At 38.0% G+C, this 20911-nt stretch overlaps 1 protein-coding gene across 2 annotated transcripts in view; it reads left to right on the forward strand.

Moving 5' to 3' along the window:
- The first annotated feature begins 6921 nt into the window (after window positions 1-6921).
- LOC111146985 (sciellin) overlaps window positions 6922-20911 on the forward strand; it is a 162559-nt gene continuing 148569 nt past the window's right edge. Inside the window, exons 1-2 of one of the 2 annotated variants that reach the window (XM_022502799.1) lie at window positions 6922-7055; window positions 15671-15925. In XM_022502799.1, coding sequence (XP_022358507.1) covers window positions 15838-15925 — 88 coding nt within the window. In that variant the 5' untranslated portion in view covers window positions 6922-7055; window positions 15671-15837. Of the gene's footprint in view, window positions 7056-15670; window positions 15926-20911 lie in introns of those variants that run through there. The other variant, XM_022502801.1, reaches the window with a different exon arrangement.

The following is a 20911-nucleotide window of genomic DNA, read 5'->3' on the forward strand; positions in this document are numbered from 1 at the left end:
TCCTCAAACTCAACACACACAAAACAGATAATCACATCAAAAAATGGGCAGAAGACGTGAACAGACACTTCTCCTATGAAGACATACAAATGGCTAACAGACACATGAAAAAATGTTCATTATCACTAGCCATCAGGGAGATTCAAATCAAAACCACATTGAGATACCACCTTACACCAGTTAGATTGGCCAAAATTAACAAGATAGTAAACAACGTATGTTGGAGAGGATGTGGAGAAATGGGAACCCTCTTACACTGTTGGTGGGAATGCAAGTTGGTGCAGCCACTTTGGAAAACAGTGTGGAGATTCCTTAAGAAATTAAAAATAGAGCTACCCTATGACCCTGCAGTTGCACTACTGGGTATTTACCCCAAGGATACAGATGTAGTGAAAAGAAGGGCCATCTGTACTTCAATGTTTATAGCAGCAATGGCCTCAGTCACCAAACTGTGGAAAGAACCCAGATGACCTTCAACGGACGAATGGATAAAGAAGATATGGTCCATATATACAATGGAGTATTATGCCTCCATCAGAAAGGATGAATACCCAACTTTTATATCAACATGGATGGGACTGGAGGAGATTATGCTGAGTGAAATAAGTCAAGCAAAGAGAGTCAATTATCATATGGTTTCACTTACTTGTGGAGCATAAGGAATAACACGGAGGATTGGAAGATGGAGTGGAGAAGTGAGTTGGGGGAAACTGGAGGGGGAGACAAACCATGAAATACTGTGGACTCTGAGGAACAAACTGAGGAGTTTGGAGGGGAGGGGGATGGGGGGTTGGGTGAACCTGGTGGTGGGTATTATGGAGGGCATGTATTGCATGGAGCACAGGGTATGGTGCATAAACAATGAATTTTGGAACACTGAAAAGAAATAAAGTGGAAAAAAAGGTTATTTATTCTTTTCTGGTTGAAATGTTAGCTGCATCTAACCTAGATTCCAAATCTCCAAATCTTGGCCCAAATGCTTGCTCATCTTCTCTGCCTTAAGTCCAGTAGAACAGCAGCAGATATAATACTTTCGTGAAAGAGTATATTCCATTATAGACCAGAATTCTTTATGTGTGCAGGTAATACACATTTCAGTGAGCTGAAAATGAGCTTGACTCTGCAAAATGTCATGTTATATTTTGGTACTTTTACAACTAGTTTCAAACACTCGATCATTTTAGTAATGGCACATCAGTACTATTTTGTGTGCCATAATATTTCCCAACTTTTGTCCTCATTTTTTTGTACTCCATTTTCTTCTTTTTCCAAGAAAATTAGATGAAAACTCTGTAATATTTTCTTGGAAATAAAAAGGTATAGATTGTAGTGACTGCAATGATGTAATTACCATTATTCTGTTGAAGTGAATTTTAGACCAGGATGATTTATAAGATATAGTAAAACATCAATAAACATCAATTAGTCTGCCAGTCCCTGTGTGTTCACATGAATAAAATGTCACTCCTGTCCTTGAGGAATTCATAGTTTACTAGGAGAAAGAGATCATGCACAGAATAGAGAATTAACAAACTGTAGTAGCACGACTCATGCTAGAAAATTAAATAAGGTGATACAAATTTTGTTAGTGGAGGACACTCAGACTTTAAACATGCAAGCAAAGGTATTTCCTTGGAAACTGAAGGTAAATGTCACTTTCTGAAATTTGTATTTGGAACAAAGGAGGTTAGCAATTACAATACATGTTGAAATAAAATTTCTAATTTGAAATATTTTTATATTTGTTTTACATATTTCTTTTTGATATCATATTAAAATATTTGATGATACTAATGAATAGGAAACAATGTACAGAACATTAAAATGGGTATTTCAGGGATTAGAAAAGAAAAGCAATTAAAATATGTACATTGATTGCTCGGATTTTTTTCCTAAAATTCCACTGAGTATCTATCCCACAAAGGAGTATGGAGAACATAGATTTGTGGAGGAAGAGTAAGAAAATGATAGTTCTTGCTCCTGATGAATGGGGATGACAGGCAGATCTATAACATTAATTTAATAAAAAAATAATATAAATGATTAAATCTTAGAGACACATACACAATTACCTATGGTAGTGTGGAGATAATTACATTAAGAATTAGTTGTTAGGGGGACACCTGGATGGCTTAGTCATTAAGCATCTGCCTTCAGCTCAGGTCATGATCCCTGGGATCAAGCTCTGCATCGGGTTCCTTGCTCAGGGGGAAGCCTGCTTCTCCCTCTCCCAATCCCCTTGCTTGTGTTCCCTCTCTCACTGTCTCTCTTTCTCTAATCCAAATAAATAAATAAAAGCTTTAAAAAAAAAACCTAGTTGTTAGGAAAGATGAAAGATTAAGAGATAAAGAGTTATTCTTGAGTGACTGCCAAAATGCCCATTTTAAGAAAAGAATCTTCTTTAAACATATGTGGTACTTATGAACTCCTTTGATGTAGATTTAGTATATTCATTCAATAAAGGATACAACTATATTTGTGACAGGACCATGTGATTATCTTCTCTTGCTTTTCTGTACCTATCTTGAGTTGACTTAGATTGTAGCTTTGGAATAATCTTATTTAATCAATGTAGAGTTGCATTTCCTATCTCAAGGGTTAAAAATTTACTCTGCATGTATGTAGCGGGAATTGGGTTGAGGTCACATTAAATATGGTTATAATGGCTAGGGGCCAGTTGGCTGGCACAAATGAAGATGATTGAGAACCATTATCTTGTGTCATGATATCTGCATCCACCTGCCACCCTTTGTCAAATGATGCTTTATCCCCCTTGGAACTGTGCTTGGTGGTTTGGGGAACAATAAAATTCAATAATAGTAATACTAATCTTGTTGGTAGATGGCTAATCAGCCTTCATGTCTATATGACACCAAAATAACTAGCCCTATTGCTGCTTTAATTGCTCGAATTTGTTATTTTGGCTACATAAAATCTTCAGAGTGAAAGTCATGTTGAAAATTAGCCGACAATACATGCCGAATAGAGCTGTAAGGAAATTTTAGGTGACCTTTCATTTGGAAATAAAGACTATTGAGATGAACTGAAGGGACCATGGGATACTACTATCCTGTGGCTCTGAGGTCTGCTGGAGCCCTGTAGTGACATATAGAAGCAGGGAGAATAATGGACCAGCATAACTAGGTCTTTGACTATTTTAAGACATGAACATTTGGATGACATGAACCCAGTAATATCAGATACCATTCCCTAGGGAGAGAGGTGGGCTAAGTCTTTGCAGTTTGGGTAATAGATAAACTGAGTCAGAGATTCCAAAAGATTTTTAAAGATTTTAAAGATTTTTTTCAAATTAAAAAAAAAAATCCAAAAAGATTCTGTATCCTTAAAAACACACTGTCATTTCCAAGTTAAGAAACAATTTTTGCTTTTAAAAATAGGCTTAGGGCGCCTGGGTGGCTCAGTCAATAAAGCATCCGACTCTTGATTTTGGCTGAGGTCATGATCTCAGGGTCCTGAGATGGAGCCCTGCATGGGGCTCTATGTTCTGCTCAGGATTCTCTCTCTCCCTTTCCCTTTACCCCTCCCCCGGCTTGTGGGTATGCACGCATCCTCTCTCTCTCACTAAATAAATAAATAAATAAATAAATCTTTTTAAAAAAAGGCTTAAATAATAGCCTCAATTGTTTATTAAGTTGATCTTTTTCATTTCAGAAACTGATCTCCAAGGCAAGGTCCTCTATTTGACAGATTTTGTTCCTCAGAGAATTAAAGGCTTGAAGGACCCTAAGGCCAAGAGCATATGGCTGACACAAAGAGGGACCTGAGACCATTCAAAACTCCCACTTGTGAGACAGTGGTTTGGGCCTCAACTGTCAAGATTAGTTGTCTATTTACTAGAGTATTATTCAGTTTGCTCCTCCTTCTGACTGGGTCCTCTATCTGTATGGCAGACCTAGAATAACTGTAAATCTGACCAGTGATTTATTGTGGCCAGTCCATAAACTTGATGAGCGACAGGAGCATGGGAATTCTGGGGCCTTTCCCATGTATGGTGAGTTCTACGTTTTGCCGTAACTGAGTTCTGTGAACTCTGGCCTTATCACATTATCCTTCATAATACAGAGCTACCCTTAGACACCGAACTTTCCTTGGAAGTGATGATAGAGTCAAAATTATGTGGAACTTTTATGTGTGTGGTGTCAAAAATTTGGTGCACAATAGTATCCATTGTTAAGGGAAGACGGGCATGTTAGAAGCACAAATTGATGTTAATTTAGACATATTGCTTTAAGTGTTGTAAAACATTGATTCAAGCATTTTGTAGAAATGTTGTTTTTGCTAAACACTTGGGGCAGTTGACATGCTTCAGCAACCTTTGATTTTACATATCCTTCCTTTTTTTTGAATTTTATTTTATTTTTTATAACTTTTCTATTTAAAAATCAATTAATGTGTAGTGTATTATTGGTTTCAGAGGTAGAGTTCAGTAATTCATCAGTCTTAATATAATACCCAGTGCTCATTACATCATTTGCCCTCCTTAATGTCCATCACCCAATGACCCCATCCCCCCCATTCCCCTCCCCTCCAGCAACTCTCAGTTTGTTTCCCATGATTTAAGAGTCTCTCAGGTTTGTCTCCCTCTCTGATTTCGTCTTATTTTTCCCTCCTTTCCCCTATGTTCCTCTGGTTTGTTTCTTACATTCCACATATGAGTGAGATCATGGGATAATTGTCCCCCCCTTTACCCAACTCTCCTGGTTGCTTGGCTCTGCATCCTTTCAGCACTTCTGTACTAGAGTGAATCTGTGGGTGCAGTCGTTGATCTGGGTTTCCATATAAACAGCAATTAGATTGGAGTTTGGGTTTTGTAAGATATACAATTTCTCCTTTTAATTTTATTGCATCAGAGAAATAAGGATAATATTTACCTTGTGAATTTATGTTAATAATGATCATAAACATATGTAAAGTGCTCAGGAAACTAACTAGAATATATGTTCATCCAGGGAAATGTCTGTGGTTTTTCTTTGTTTCCCTTTAGTGTGGATATTCAAGAACTGTTGCCAAATAAAAGGCTGCTCAGATACAAACACAAGAGCACATGCTGAAACTGCCTTTGAAAATGCAAGCCAGCTGGCTGCTCTAGACAAACGCTTAGGAAGAAAGCCTTCTTCATCTCATTCATAAATGGGAAATGGGATTGCCAGGCCTAACTGGCTTGTTTATTTATTTTTGGTTTCTTTAAACAATGTATTTGTGAATAACTATGACCACAGTAAGAAGAGGGTACACTAGGAAAGCGAGGGGTGACCTTTCATGCAATAGTGTTATAACCATCTCTATATATGGAAGAGTCTAGAGATGATTCCATGCAGGAAACACTCTGGGTGGTGTGGCCTCTGGCAAGCAGTTGATAATCGGCGAGTAAGTATGTGTGTGTGTACTGGTGTGTATGTGTGTGTGTGTGTCTGTCTGTCTCACATGAATATATTCTGTATTATGGCTCTCTCCATATATACAGGGGAGAGCATGAAGCAGTGTGGAAGTAGGCAACCATCAGTTTGTTCTTTGTGTTTATAGGACCTACTTCTGCTCTTTGTTTGTTTGCTTATTCATGTGTTTTGTTTTTTAGATTCCACATGAGTGAAGTCACATGGTATTTGTCTTTCTGGTGGGGGGAGGATGGAAGGATGGGCAAAAATGGGTGAAGAGAAGTGGGCCTCCAGTTATGGAATAAATAAGTCATGGGAATAAAAGGCACAGCATAGAGAATATAGTCAATGATATTATGGTAGCACTGTTACGGGCAGACATGGTGGCTACACTTGTGAGCACAGTGGAACATACAGAGAAGTTAATTACTGTGTTGTACATTGTGTGTCAACTAGACTCAAATTAAAAAACAAGACGAAAAGGAAAAGAAAATAAAGAAAAATGTGAAAATAAATGTTGATTTTTGTCTATCTATCTATCCATCATCAACATTTATTTTCATGCTCTTTACGCTCTCCCCTGCATTGCAGGCTAGAAGCTTGAGAACCCTGTTTTCCAGACACCTTTGCTTTTGGTTCTGACTATAATTTATATTCTGTCAATGAAATCATCTCATGTAAGATCCTGAAGGTAAAATATAGGCTCAATGAAACCATATATGAAAAAAATAAGAATTCCTTTGCAATTACAAATAATAACTTTCCTAACTTATTGGTTTTGTAAGTTTGGAATTCTGATTCGAGACTTTTTCCCCTTTAAAGCAAGAAGTAGATGTTCAGCTTTCACTGCAATGATTGAATCCTTTATTTGAAAAAAAAGGGGGGGAATGCATTTTTTTCCTTTTGGCTGACTTTTAATGTGACATTGTTTGAGAGACTGAGCACAAAATTTTTAAACAGATGACAAGGCTGTCACCTTTGAGTGGCACAAATTTAGTAGCAATAGTAGAGTTTTTATTATGATTACTTTAAAGTATGAAACCCCAAAGTTATTCCTCTATGCCTTCATGACGAAATTACATAGAGTGGCAACATTTAAGACAGTGATTGGGAGAAAGGCAAGTGTGAGGAAGGCAGTATAATTTTCATCTAAGGAAAGAGTGCTAGACTTGTGGGAAGGTAATTGTAGGTATTACTGAGTAGTGTGATGATCCTCCCCTACGAAAAGTTCATCTCCAAGAAGCATTCCATCAGGCAAGCTATCAACTAGATCTGGCCTTTGATAAACACACCCACTTTAATAGCAGTCCCTGAGATGAAAAGGTTTGGATGCTTTCAAGGAATTCATGGCACTCAATCTCTGCAGGCTGAAAATATGAAATGAAAATTCTATTGTGCTGCCTTGAAAACCATCAAATTATAGTAGAATCCTACTTTTAGACATTAAAGGAAGACATATATAGGACATAGCATGTTACTAATGATTTTATCTCTCTCTTTATCCCTAAAATGATTTTAAGCAACTGGCTATGATACGGAAATAATGCTTCTTGGCCTGATGTAAAACGAGGAATTGCCCGAGGTATCTTCCATACTACACCCTTTATGAGAAAATCTGGAGAGTCTGTCCTTCAGAACTTCATTACAAGGGACCATAAGGTAAAGTCTTAATAATAAGCCTCCTCATGTGGTGGGTTTAAGATAGACCTAACTTCATTCTAGAATCTACCCAATATTTGGAATGTTGTGATTCTGAAGCTTACATGTACAGTGTTGTTGTAAACTTAATTCCCTAGAAAGTTAGGAGACAAGGATTTATTCTATTCTTGTTACTAACTTGAATTTGGCAAATGCTTGTTACCTTTCAGTGCTGCAAATTTAGTAACAGCAGAAGAATGTCTTATTACAATGCTTATATTACATGAATTCTAAAACTAAGTTTGGTGATTTGGAGGGAAGGTAGTTAGGAGGACAGTTTACTTTTCATCTAATGAAACATTTAACTTGCGAAAGGTAATCATAGTATTACCGGAAAAAGTGGAGTTTCTTCGCTGACAAAATAGATTTCCTTTTGAAGAAAAGGGTATCAGTTTTATCCTGTTGGGAAATTTTTCAAGCCAATATTTTATGTGTTTAAAAAAAAAAGAGTTTAAGCAATATAATTCACAATAACCAAAATGTAGAAGTAACTGAAGTGTCTATCAACAGATGAATGAAGGAACAAATGTGATAGATACATGAGTGGACTATTATTCAGCCTTAGAAAGGAAGAAGTTCTGACCTGTGCTACAATGCGAGTGAAACTTGAAGACAGTATGCTAAGTGAAAGAAGCCAATCACAAAAGGACAAATATTGTATGATTTCACTTATACAAAGTAACTGGAATAGTCCCATTCATAGGAACAGAATGTAGACTGATGCCTGTCAAGGGCTGAAGGAGAGGGACGGAAGAGTTAGTGTTTAATGGGTACAGAGCATCAGTTTGGGAAGATGAAAAAATTCTGGAGATGGATAGTGGTGAAGGTTGTATAACAGTGTGAATATACTGAAATCTATAGCGCTGTAAACTTAACAATGGTTAAAATGGCAAATTTTATGTTATGTCTGATTTACCCCAATTAAAAAAATAAATTTAAAAAGAAAGTTTAAAATGACTTCAACGGCCTCACATTTATCCTTTTTCCTAATTTAAGAGGGAAATAAGTCCTGTATCTCCAAAATTCTGTGTCCCGGCTGCTTTAAGTCTGAATAAAATTATCACCAGTGCCTTTTGGCTCTTTTAAGATGTCTCATTTGGTAGGCTATCAGCTTTGAGACAAATCTTTGTGGCTTTGAATTCAGATAAAATAGAGTTACCTCTAAGTTGTATCTTGCATTTGTTTTACAATTATGAACATGGAAGGTAAATAAAGAAAAATAATGTTACCATTTTGGAATATTGCCTTCTGGGAGATTATACACGTGGCAGTTTATATTAAAGATGTGATATACCCTGTCCTCTTATTGAATGTATTTTAAAATGCACATTTTGGATCAAGTTAAAGATGCTTATAAAATATTTTCTTATTTGTTAAAGGGAACCCCACTTATTGATAAGCTTCTTGTTTCCCTTTGAATATTTGACCAACTTCTTCTGTTCTTTTACCTTTTAATGGTGCTTAAAGTAAACTAATAATGCCCTGAAAAGTTGTTTATTTTTCTATCTGTTTTCTGCTATAACTCTCATAAATACCTTTATGTGTCAAAGTTTCATGCCAATAATACTAAAGTGAGAATAATTTTTCCATTTTTTAAAGTAAAGTTACAATAATCTATCAAGTGTTTTAAAATTCAGATTCTCATCCAAAAACTTTCATAATATTTATTTTAGAATAGTACCTACTCCCTTCCCCCAGCAGGCAGGTGGTAAAAGATAAGAAGAAAGAGGACATCAAGCACCTATACATATAAGGCACCTTGAATTTTCCTCCTTAATAGTCTTGTTTTTAAATTTTTAAAAAGATTTTATTTATTTATTTGACAGACAGAGATCACAAGTAGGCAGAGAGGCAGGCAGAGAGAGAGGGGAAGCAGGCTCCCTGCCGAGCAGAGAGCCTGATGCGGGGCTCCATCCCAGGACCCTGAGATCATGACCTGAGCCAAAGGAAGAAGCTGAGCCATCCAGGCGCCCCAGACCTGTTTTTAATGATGAGTTTGTTATTACTTATGTTTGGCAGGAAATTTTCATAAATGCTTAGTTCTTTTATGGACAAAATAATTTAGAATAAAATAACCATCACAAGAAATAGCCAGGAACTTATATCATTGTCCTGAATTTAAAGGTGAAAGCATTTATAATGTAAGCACAAAGATACTTGGAAGTTCAGGAAAGTTATTAACAGAGAAGCCCTTTGTAAGTCATGAGTGTCTACAGGGCCAGAAATGGGTGAGACAGAACTTTTAATGCTAAATACATCTTGGGCAGCAGTGATCCTGGCTTTGGACAGGATTTGTTATAACCTTTTCCTCCCAAATCTGTTGCAAAATGTAGTTTCAAGTGCTCCCAGATAGTTATGTCAGTGAGAGTAAATTTCATAGTGGAAAGGCTGTCTGTTTGGAGTCCACTGGGAGTCAGTTATTTCCCCATGAATGGTTCAAATTTATTTTGGGTCAGTCTGAGTAAATGTTGAGTGCTTTTTCACATGGTGAAAGTGAGCTCTTCGTAGGCACTGCCTATGAAAGCCAGATACCATGGCAAAGTTAGGACAGCTCCTCAGTCCTTTACGGGCAATTCTCAAATCCAAACTCCTCTGAAAACTCGGACTTTTGTTTTCACAACTTCATTGATGATATTATTGGAGCAGACCTGATGTGACTATTCAGAGTTTTAACTCATTCTACTTATTATAAATGTTTGTACATCAAACTGTGGAAATATTAGTGTTTGATTACAAATCCTTCCCTAGAGCCTGTCAGGAGTGTCCCATAATGTGATATATGCACAAAAATCAGAACATTTCTGAATTCCCAAATACCTCTGGCTGTAAGGGACTCAGAAAAGGGATTTGGGTCTATATACTATCATACATATTTGCATTACTACTACTAAGTAATGATATTCTTTTCACAAAACAAGTATTTATTGTATGCACATTATGTCACACACTGTGCCAGGGGTGGGATATACAATTATGGGGAAAACATACAATTCCTACTGTCTAGTTGGGGAAACAATCACATGTACAGCTATATAATTACAAAATATATCTCTATCTGTATATCTTTATGTCATATGTATTTAAATATACCAGATACAGAATTATATGTAATATTGTATACAGTATATTATATACATATTACATATATGCTATGTATATAATTTTAGAATGATATAGATAACCATATGTATAGGTATATAATTTCAAGTTGTGTTCGATTGTATGAAAGAAAAGAACAGAGTTCAGGAAAAAATGGGGGAGGGTCTAATAAAGGTTAATGAATCAGAGAATATTTGAATGGAAACCTGAAGAGTTATTGGAGTAGACAGGTAAAGGGGATGCAGAGGAAACATGTAGAGGAAACAGGTTGTGCACAAGTATAGGCAAATGTGAAGGGCATAAAAAGACTATTTGCTTAGCACATGGCAAGGGTTAAGAGAATAAGATAAGATGCACTTTAGAAGCAGAAGAATCTAGATTATTTTGAGTGGACCATGGGAAAGACAAATGTTATTCTATTTGCTGGGGAGTGATATAATCAAATTTAGTTTTTAAGTTATCATTCTAGGATATCATAGGAATTCTAAGAATGAATTGGAGTTGTACAAAATTGAAAGAAAATAAAAAGCATTTCAGATGAGAGATGATGGAGGAAAGATCAGAGTGAAGGAAGTGGAGATGAAGAGAAAGAGATGGAGTTAAAATTTAATTTGGAGAGAAGACAGGCAAGGCTTAGTAATGGATTGGCCACAAAAGTTAAGGGAGAGTCTTGCTGTTTTCTGAGTGAATGGAGGTGTCACTTGCCAAGACAAAGAAGATTGGAAGAGGTGGGTAAATTTGGGGGGCTGGAATGAGGGGAGAGAAGAGTTACATTTTAGACACATGAAGTTTGTGGTGTCCAAGTGGACATCCACGTGGACATGTCAAGTAGACATTTGGATACACAGATCTGGAGCTGAGATATAAATTTGGGGGCTGTTAACTTAGGAGTTATAATACAGATGGACTTAAAGCATAAGAATGGATGAGGATACTTAAAGAATGAAGACAGAGAAGAAGGTCAGAGGCTAACCTTCAGGCTTGTTGGGGAATTTTAACATTTAAAAATCAGGCAGAAGTGGAAAAATCAACAATGTGGCATGAGAAGGAGTGACTAGACTGGTAGGAAAGGAACCTGATGAGTGTGGTATCAAAAAATCCAGGAGAAAAGGGTTTTAAGAAGTAAGTGCTCAAGAATGTTGAATGCTGCAAAAAAGTAGGAGAGAAGGGGTCTGAATGGCTCCTTGTTTTTGACAACAAGGGGTTAACTTGTGGCCTTAGCAAAATCAGTTTCTATAACTGGATTATGGTAGGTCAATCAGTGATGGGGTGGGCTGGGTTTTTCCTTTGTTTTTGTTTTTTTCCAGAAGCTTAGTTGTGAAGGGGAACAGAGAAACAGAGATAGAGATAGATATAAGGGCAAAGAGATTATTCAAAAGAAAGCCTGAATGCAGATGGGAAATAATGAGGGGAGAGAAGATGCTGAGATGCTCAGGAAAGAAGGATCCAAGGAGTTGAGGCCACTGCTTACTCTGTATCAGGGTACTATGGTATTACGTACATGAACCCACTTTAATCCTTACAACACCACTAGAAATAAGTATCACAGTTGTAACACCTCATTCCATTCCAAATGGTTAGGAAGTCCAGTGAGAATAGCTCCAGGCTTACTCATGTCTACTAGGAATATCTTCGAAGTTCAAAGGAAAGTGCCCATGTTTCTATCTTGCTCCCCTTGGTTGCCTCCAGTCCCTGCCAACTTTGCTCTCAGGGGGAGCTCACAGAGTCCTTCTTCTCTTAGTCTCTTTCTGTCTCATTCTCATTTCCATGTCATCCTCTGCCTTCTCCCTCAGTCCTGACTTTTTGTCACTGTACTACTTTTACTTATTTTAGTAAGTTCTCTTTGAATTGTATCCCCCATTCATGGGAATCATCCATAAAGTTCAACAAAAGCTAATATTGATCACCTCCTATAGCACATCTTGGATTTATTCACTTTATTAAATGACTATTATGTGCTAAGTACTATACTATACAGTGGTGAACAAACAGATATGGGGCTTATATTCTAATGTGTTTGTATGTATGGAGGAGTGCAAATGCTTGGTGAGTGAACCAATAAATTATTTTAAAAAGATAATTTCAGGTTATGATGAATTCTATGGACAAAATAATCCAGAGTAATGTGATGGGGAATTGAGTGTTTCCTTTAGATTGGGAGGTCAGGATAGTTCCGAATACCGTGCGAAAAGACCCCTCTCCACAGGGGATCAAGATGGAAACAAAGAGAACCCACCTTGACCTACTAGGGAGAATTGATATAAATCAAAGAAGTGAAAGGGAAGGGAATGTGGTGTAGCAACCTACTCCCATTTCACAGTCAAAGATGCAGAGGGCAGTTACCTAGTCTGTTCAAGGCTCTTTGACTCAAAAGGAATAACATTATGATTCCAGGCTCTGGCTAATTATTTCCTGAATAAAAGCACCTGTTCTAAGCCTACAGTATATCCGAGGAAGCCTTGAACAGACTAATTTACCGGGCTCTTTAAGTGAGGCTATTACCAAAATAAGCATCTTTGGATGAAACGATTTATGTGCAAAGGTACTGTGAATCTTTTGGAGACAGTGGGCAATGTCAAATCAAGACTTTCACTGCCACAGCATGTTATCATTGTGAAATGTCATTTTTTTAGATAGGTCTTAAAATTCTGCCAAAGGCCACTTAGTCTTTCCCTTCTCTACTAGGAAGGAATGTGCCTAAATTTTCCCAGAAAAATGGGTGTTCCCTTCAGAGAAATAGATTGCTCAACCTTGCTCAGTGACAGCCAACTACAGAAAAATCACAATAATTAAGGCAGGATTTTTCTTTCTTTTTTATACCCTACCAAAACTATTTAATAGAAATCCAAGACTCCACATGGTGGTCTGTGCTTCACAGTTGCAGGAAAGGATCTAGAAGTTGCTGTTGCTTGATTGATTTGACATTCCTCCAAGATATCCACCAGACACCTGGGGTATACTGGAAGTTATAACTATGGAGTATGACTTTGTAAAGTATGGGGAGGTGCTTCTTCTGATTCGTCTTTTATCTTGCAAACAATTTAGGGGACTATAATGGATAGTATATAAAACCAAGGAATAGCCTACCTATTTTAAAAGAGCAAAGGGAATGAAATGATCATTACATGGTTAGAAAATAAGATTTATGAGGAAGGATTAAAGAAGATGGGAGAATGAATAGAAACCTGAAGTTATCAGATGTCAGATTGGTGCTGGTGGGGAAGCTATTTCTTCCCCATTCCTGGGCTGGACCTCAGGGTCACCTGAAAATCCTCTGGAGTACCTCAAGGAATCTCTGTAAGCTCTTCTTCCTACCTCTATTCTATTCCTCCTTCTTCTGGTGTCCTCTTCCCTTTCTCTCCCATTTCTTCATGCCTGGTTTATTTCCTCCTACCAACACCTTTAGTTAATTGTCTTACGAAACTGTATTGTTTCCTGGCTCTCTGCCCTTTTCGTAAGAACCATTTGCCATTCCCATCTAGTGGTTAACTAAAGATGACCCTTCACGTTGGTTTCTGGCACATAGTTTTGTTTACTAAATGTTTTTTGAATCGAATGTTTATAACAATATCTTTGCCATGGCTATCTTATGTGAGTCTGGTCCTTTGTGAATGAGTGACACACACACAGAGAAAATAGCAGGTCTGTATATTCACAGCAATTCCCAGCTGCTTGGTTTTCCCATTCCAGCTCCCACCCGTGAAGATCTTTAGAATAACATCAGTTTTCTCAGGCTGGTATATTGGTTGGGACAGGCCAACTGCTACGACACAGAATGTCAAACCTGTGAAGTTCAAAATTTGGATTGGAAATCCAAAATAAACGTTTGTCACTCATATGAGGCTGGCTGGCTGGCTAAGGTTTTACGGGGCTGCTGTCCTCTGAATAGTAATGAGGGCTTTAGATCCTCTTCTTGATCCTTGGACTTCTCCATTCAGTGGGTACAAGGGGGAAAAAAGAGAGAACTGTGTATGTGAGGCCTGGAAGTAGTATAGAATTATTCATATACAGTTCACTCTATTCATAGTTCATTGACCAACACCCAGTCACAGGCTGGATCCAACTGGAAAAGTGGCTATGACATGTCACCCAGCAGTGTACTTGGAAAGAAAGGAAAAAATCATTTGGTGAACAACTAATTCATTGTTGGCACAGATGCCATGAGTGAGCTTCTATTTCTTTCTTTCTTTCTTTCTTTTTTTTTTTTTTTTAGATTTTATTTATTTATTTGACAGAGATCACAAGTAGGCAGAAAGGCAGGCAGAGAGAGGAGGAGGGAAGCAGGCTCCCTGCTGAACAGAGAGCCTTATGCAGGGCTTGATCTGAGGACTCTGTGATCATGACCTGAGCCAAAGGCAGAGGCTTTAACCCAGTGAGCCACCCAGGCGCCCCAATCTATTTCTATTAATCAAATGACTCTAACTAAAATGTTAACGTAAAGTATGGCTGCCATAAAGCGTACATACAAAATCTTCAAAGAATCTTACCTTTGGGAAACCATTACATTTTGACATACAGGGTTAAGGAAATGAAGTCAAACACATGAAATTATACTGAAGGTTAAAATACACATGGTTGATATACCAGAATTGTGACCCTGCCAATATATTAAATGTTTCTCATGCAAAACCATTAGGAATATTATAGTGTCCACTGACGACAATTAAGTCACACCTTTGCCGTTTTTGCAGGATATCGGACCCTTTCCCATTTCTCTCATTTTAATATTTATTTTAATATTTTCAAAAAAAGAAAAGCCCCTTTGTTTGATCTGCTTATGTGTGTTATCACAAAAGAATGAATGAACTTATAAAAGGGTGAGAAAGAAAGGAGGGAGGCAGGGAGGACAAATCATACTTAGTATATAAACATGTTCACACTTATTTTTTATGATTATTTTAGTGCTTTTTTTTAAACAATGGAGCCTATTAAATTTTGAGGTTTTCCTCTCAACTATGAAAAATATAAACAAGCAGAATTTTACTTCAGTGTTTGTTTTGGCATCAGGTTTAATTATTTTTCTTTTCTTTTGGTTATACCAGCTTATCCCTCTGTCTATCAGCATTAGTTCTCCCTCATACAGGAGTACTATGGGCTTCTAGTGGAGCACATATTAAAAATAATGAAAGAACAAGCAATTTACAAACAACAAAACCTGAAGGAAGTTTGGGAAGAAGAGCAGAGCTTGGAGAGAATAAGTAGAAAGCAGAGCTATCAACCAGATTAAAGATCAAAGAACCCAGCTTTTTCCTAAAACATTCAACATTATAAAATATCATCATGGGAGTTCTATGACTCATTCAAATGGTATTCTTGAGTGTGAGGATAAAAGGGACAGGAAGGCCTTGGAGCAGAACAACAAGTGGCCTACACCAGTAGTCTAGCAGATTTTATTCTGAAAATTCTGTTTATATTTAAGAAACTAGAGCTTACTATCTTTCCGTATAGTCATTCTTCCTTCTTTTCCTCTTATACAGAGCACCTTCCAATATGAGATACACTATGCAAAGACACTGTCCAATCAATACATCTTTGGAGGAACATCAATTAACATTGCCCAGCAGTTCAAGAACCTCAAGGCTGACTAACCTTCTCAAAGGAGACCAAACAGCTCCTGCGTCTGGAGGTAATGGCCTGAGGCAGCATGGACACCTGGGAACAAAGTAGAGAACCATCCATGGAAGCTCTGAGCCCTGTGTCTGGATGGAAGATTAAATTGCCTTACAAGGAAAGTAAGTGCCCAGGGAGATGTGTTGGGTGAATCCCATCTCTTGCTTACCTTCTACCTTGCAATCTAATTCATCTGGTCAAAATTTATTGAGTTACAAATATGTAAGACAATCAAGGCAATTGAGTGATGTGTGAGACACAATCCTGCTTTTTTAGGAATATACAGTAACTATAATACAAGATGGACAGGGCCATCTGAAAGGTACAATCAGGAACTATAGGTGTGGGTATGTCTTCCGGGAAGACTACAGAAGTTTCAGGGAGGAATCTGCATATTTGAATTGGGCTTAAAAATCTCAAACTTGCAGGCACATTAGGATCTGACCTTTTACCTTTGTACATGATTAATTTATTTGACAACCTGTTCTGTAAGTTATTATAGTTATAGCATATTTGCCTGTAGTAGAACCAGATCTACAAAAACCTTTTGGTACTCAGAAGCACTACCATGTATGAAGGCCTCTTAAGGAATCTTAGGAATCACTAATTCAAATTCCCCTGTCTCTTACAGTAAGTAGAATGACTTCTGTGAACCCAAAGGGTCAAATATTTAAGGCATATCTGATTCTACTGCCCCTGTGCAAATCTGCTTTATGAAAGGAAAAGGAAAGGCAAACCCATGGTCACAAATGGTTAGAGGAGATTTGAATAAAACATGGTCAGAAGACTCATTTTAAGATGTCTTATGTTAGGCTAAATGATTTGTTTTCCTGTGCATTCATATAAAAAAGTAAGTATTTGCTTACAAAAATGTAAATAAATATGCTCAATAAATTAATCTTTGCTCTATTTCAGGCAAATGGTTTAGAGATTTAAGTATCTGAAACCTAACTCAGTATCACCCTTGCTCCCTTTTACTGTCAACAAGTTAGATTAGTCTCTCACTTGGAAGGAGCAAGGATATAGTTATTTCCCACTGAGTCAGCTCAAAGTGCTTAGAGCCTTTTCCTCCAAGGAGCCAGGGTGCTATTCACGGAAGTCCTAGTACTGGCTGGCCAAACTCTGCTTCAGGAAATCAAAATATGTTGGCCCTGACTTCCGTCTTTATTCATCTCACTTAAGCCTAGAAGGTTCTTTAGTTCCCTTTGACATTTGCGAACTAGATCTATAGCCACATTTCCATGGTTAATTTAGCAGTAGCTGATTTGGAAAGCTTCTTAAGTGTGACATCACATTATACATATTTTTCTAATTTAAAATGGCTAACAGAAAAATTATAGACTGGCAATAATGGAAAAAATCAGATGCCTAGGACCTTAAAATACTTTTTAGCTTTAAGGTCTGGGAATCTTCATAATGCATAGGATTAGTTTTTCTTCATGCCTTCCTCACTTCTAGACCAATTCTCTTTTTGGAGAGATTTTTAAAGACTAAAAGCTGAGTGTTTCAATGTCTGTCACCATTTTATCTGCATTTTCACCAGCGTTTCAGCAATCATGTGAGTCATCTCTTCCTCACCTCCCACAAATAGCGTGGGTTAAATAGAGCCATGGGAATTTTTTTAAAAAGTAGTAATTCTGACTCTGGAATCTAAAAAGACATCGCTTACATTAAAAGCACACACACACACACACACACACACACACAGTGAACGACCTACCATTGCAGCTGCCTGTGAATGTTCCATAAGACGGATGCCAGTGATTTGTGTTTTGGGTGTTATCCTTGATCTTCGACTGTTTTGGAAGCAATGTTTGAAATCAGAGTGTGTTGGGGAACTAACCTCATTACATCATATGTGCTGAATCACTGTCCTACAACTCTTGTACCCAAGGCACAGGGCAGACATCACATTGTCAATGCACTGTCCTGGAAATGTGTGCCAGTAAAAATCCTGGCAAGGCTTGTGGATCATTTTTACTGTTTTTTTTCCCATTGTTACATTCATGTGATCAAGAAGACACTTTGTTCTCTGTCTCTGTCTCTCTGTCCTTCCGTCTCTATGTCTGTCTCTGTCTCTCTCTCTCTTACAATCTCTTTTTCTCTAAACAATCAAATTCTTTTTTTTATTTAATCATTTTTTAAATTTATTTTCAGCATAACAGTATTCATTGTTTTTGTACCACACCCAGTGCTCCATGCAATCCGTGCCCTCTCTAATACCCACCAATCAAATCCTTTTAAGAAATCCTTTCGTTTGAAGCTACTGATCTAAGGACTTGCTTCGCTGCATCCCCAGTGTTTTGACTGCCCTCTAGTGACTGTTTTGAATCATGTTTCCAAAAGAGTTTATCTTGTTTCTTTACCGTGTCTCAAGTAAAAACCTGTGTGCTGGGAGTTGTCCTTGACGAATGTGAAGCTTTCGTGTTTGAAAGGAACAAGAAAATAATGATGAATTTTAATCTCTATTTTGTTTCATCTTTGCAGTTTGAAAACCCCAAACCTCTGAAATGTTAAATAAATTAACCCACCTCTGTGTAGCCTCCATCAATGAATGCCATAGTGTAAGAATAATCATTTTTTTGAAGAACAAACTGCTTTTGTCTGCACCACTCAATTTAAGGGAAAACTACTTCTGGAATCCTATCCAAGCTCTTCATTCTCTGAATAATTTCTACTGCTACTCTAATTATCAGCCAGGATGCTTATTTGTAATCACCCGCTTTCAATAATTTAAATAGGTAGTTGTTCAGCCAACTATTTTTATTCAAAATGTGACAAAAGCTAAAATTACATGTTGAATTTTATCCAGATGCTGTCTTCTTTTAGGACATGCCAACGGATGCAGAGCAATTGTTCATTTTCTTATAACATGTCAGAAGCACATCTTTACTTCATGAATCTAACCAGCAATCTAAAACACAGTTTGCAATTGATGGATCAGTTCAGTTGCTTACCAGAACCAGCAGGCAGGGCATTCTAAGATTTAATTCAGTCTGCTGAATCATCAAACATAACCACACCCAGGCTGTGTTGTTCTTCAGATTTTAGAGATGAGCCTTTCACTGTCTGTCTGAATTTCAGCAAGGGATCATTTTGGCTGTTATATTTTCCTCCAATAATAATGGCCAGTTTGAATAAATTTATCAATATGACTATCACTACTTAATATTTCTGTAATGGCCCTTAATGTCTTTGGTCTAAATTTTCTTTTATACTTTTACATACAAAATTCTCAATAAGAACTGAATCAGACAAAGTCCAGATTCCTTAAGAAAAAATGTCTATTGTTTCATACTTTTTATTTATTTATTTTTTTTTTAGTCCAGTAATTGCAGCCTTCTGGGCTGGCAAAGGAGGTCTCTCTGAAAAGTCCCAGAGATGCAAAATTGCAAAACTGAGAGGCTAGGTTAAAGGTTTTTTCTGTTTTGTGAAATTTGCTAGATTTTGCCAAGCCCCTGTTTTTGCACCAAAAAAGTTTCAGGGAAAGCTTGTTGTTATCCTTTGTCTGGGTCCTTGTTCAAAAACGGTCTATGTAGGGGCACCTGGGTGGCTTGGTGGATTAAGCCTCTGCCTTCTGCTCAGGTCATGATCTCGGTACTGGGATCGAGCCCCGCATCGGGCTCTCTGCTCAGCGGGGAGCCTGCTTCCCCCTCTCTCTGTGCCTGACTCTCTGCCTACTTGTGATCTCTCTCTCTATCAAATAAAAGAATAAAATCTTCAAAGAAAATTAACCAGACATTCATCAAAATGAGATCAATTTCATGGACTTTTCAAATACAGTTCATTGTGGAAAACTATAGGAGTACCATAGTCCAGTGTATTGAAAGTCATAAAAAAAGAAAAAAAAAGGTCTTTGGAGTAGTTCATTGCTATTAGCGAATGCAAATACAGACAGTTGCCTCAAAGCAGCTCCATAGTCCTTTTGTCAGTTCCCAATGGGCCCCTCGCCAGTTCCTCATTGTGGATTTTCCAAATTTTCATCCCTTTCTTCAAATCCACCCCACCACTCCCCACAGTCACCATCACCAGATTACCTTGGCTCTTACCTTCAAGTTCCTTTCATTCTATAACCGTACCTGCATTTGTGATCCCAGGGGCAGGGTTGGGGTTGGGGATGCAGAGACTCTTCTGATTTTCCAGGACCAGTCCCTCCACCTCACTCTTGTTTCCTCAGAGCTCTTGCTCCACCCTTGTCTCTATGATTTAGGGTCCATCAGAGTCCAAATGACAGGTTCCAGCTCCTTCCTGAACACAGAGGCCACAGGTGGCTCCTTTGACAGAAGCTGCCATGTTTTCAGTTATGCGGCCCTGACACCCTGGCTTCAAGGGATTGCATTATGGAGAGGGGCTACAGCCAAAGGCAGCAGATGTAAGGGCTGTAGCCAAAGGCAGCTCAGATGTGAGAGCCAAAACGACATGGTGTCTGAGTCTTGGTTGGATTCCTGTTTGCAAGCAATAGGAAATGATTCCAGCTAATTTAACCACACCAGAATCTTTGCTGGAAGGATGTCTGTGGCTCAGATATCTATAGGGACCTAGAAGACTTGGCTTAGAGAAGAGGTAGAAACTAAGGTGCTCTGAAGAGGTCTACAGTGGGGAGCACAGCAAAAGTTATGCAGGAGGTGCAGCAGGTTTAGCCTGCTGCCTCGACTGCTGCTCCTTTGATGGGAGTGGTCTTCAGCTGTCCCTATACTTGTCTGACTAGCTGAGGCCAAGTGACAGGCTAGCTCCACAGCCAGGCTAGCCAGGGAGAGAGAGATCGCTGGCCCATTGGCTACTGTGTAGGATGTGGGTTCCATGCCTGGATCTACACGGTAGAAAATTCCCTGAAGGGAGATTGGAGTGTTAATAGGAGTTGGATACTAGACAGTCCAAACCAACAAATAATGATTATAGACAATTCTCTAACACAATGAAAGGCTTTCGTGGAGAACATGAATGTGAGACAGAGAAAAGAGAGGAGAAGTAGAAAGCAGTAGAAATGGAGGAGCAATAGCAGAGAGAAGCAAAGATGAGAGACTCAGAGCAGCTGGGATGGTCAGAAGTTGTGTCATGATAATCGTAAGTCATAAGAGTAGAGGATGGATTGATGTCCACTCTTGGGG

The sequence above is a fragment of the Enhydra lutris genome, unplaced genomic scaffold, assembly GCF_002288905.1.
Source record: "Enhydra lutris kenyoni isolate GAN:26980312 unplaced genomic scaffold, ASM228890v2 scaffoldscaffold15, whole genome shotgun sequence".
NCBI classification, from domain to species: Eukaryota; Metazoa; Chordata; class Mammalia; order Carnivora; family Mustelidae; genus Enhydra; species Enhydra lutris.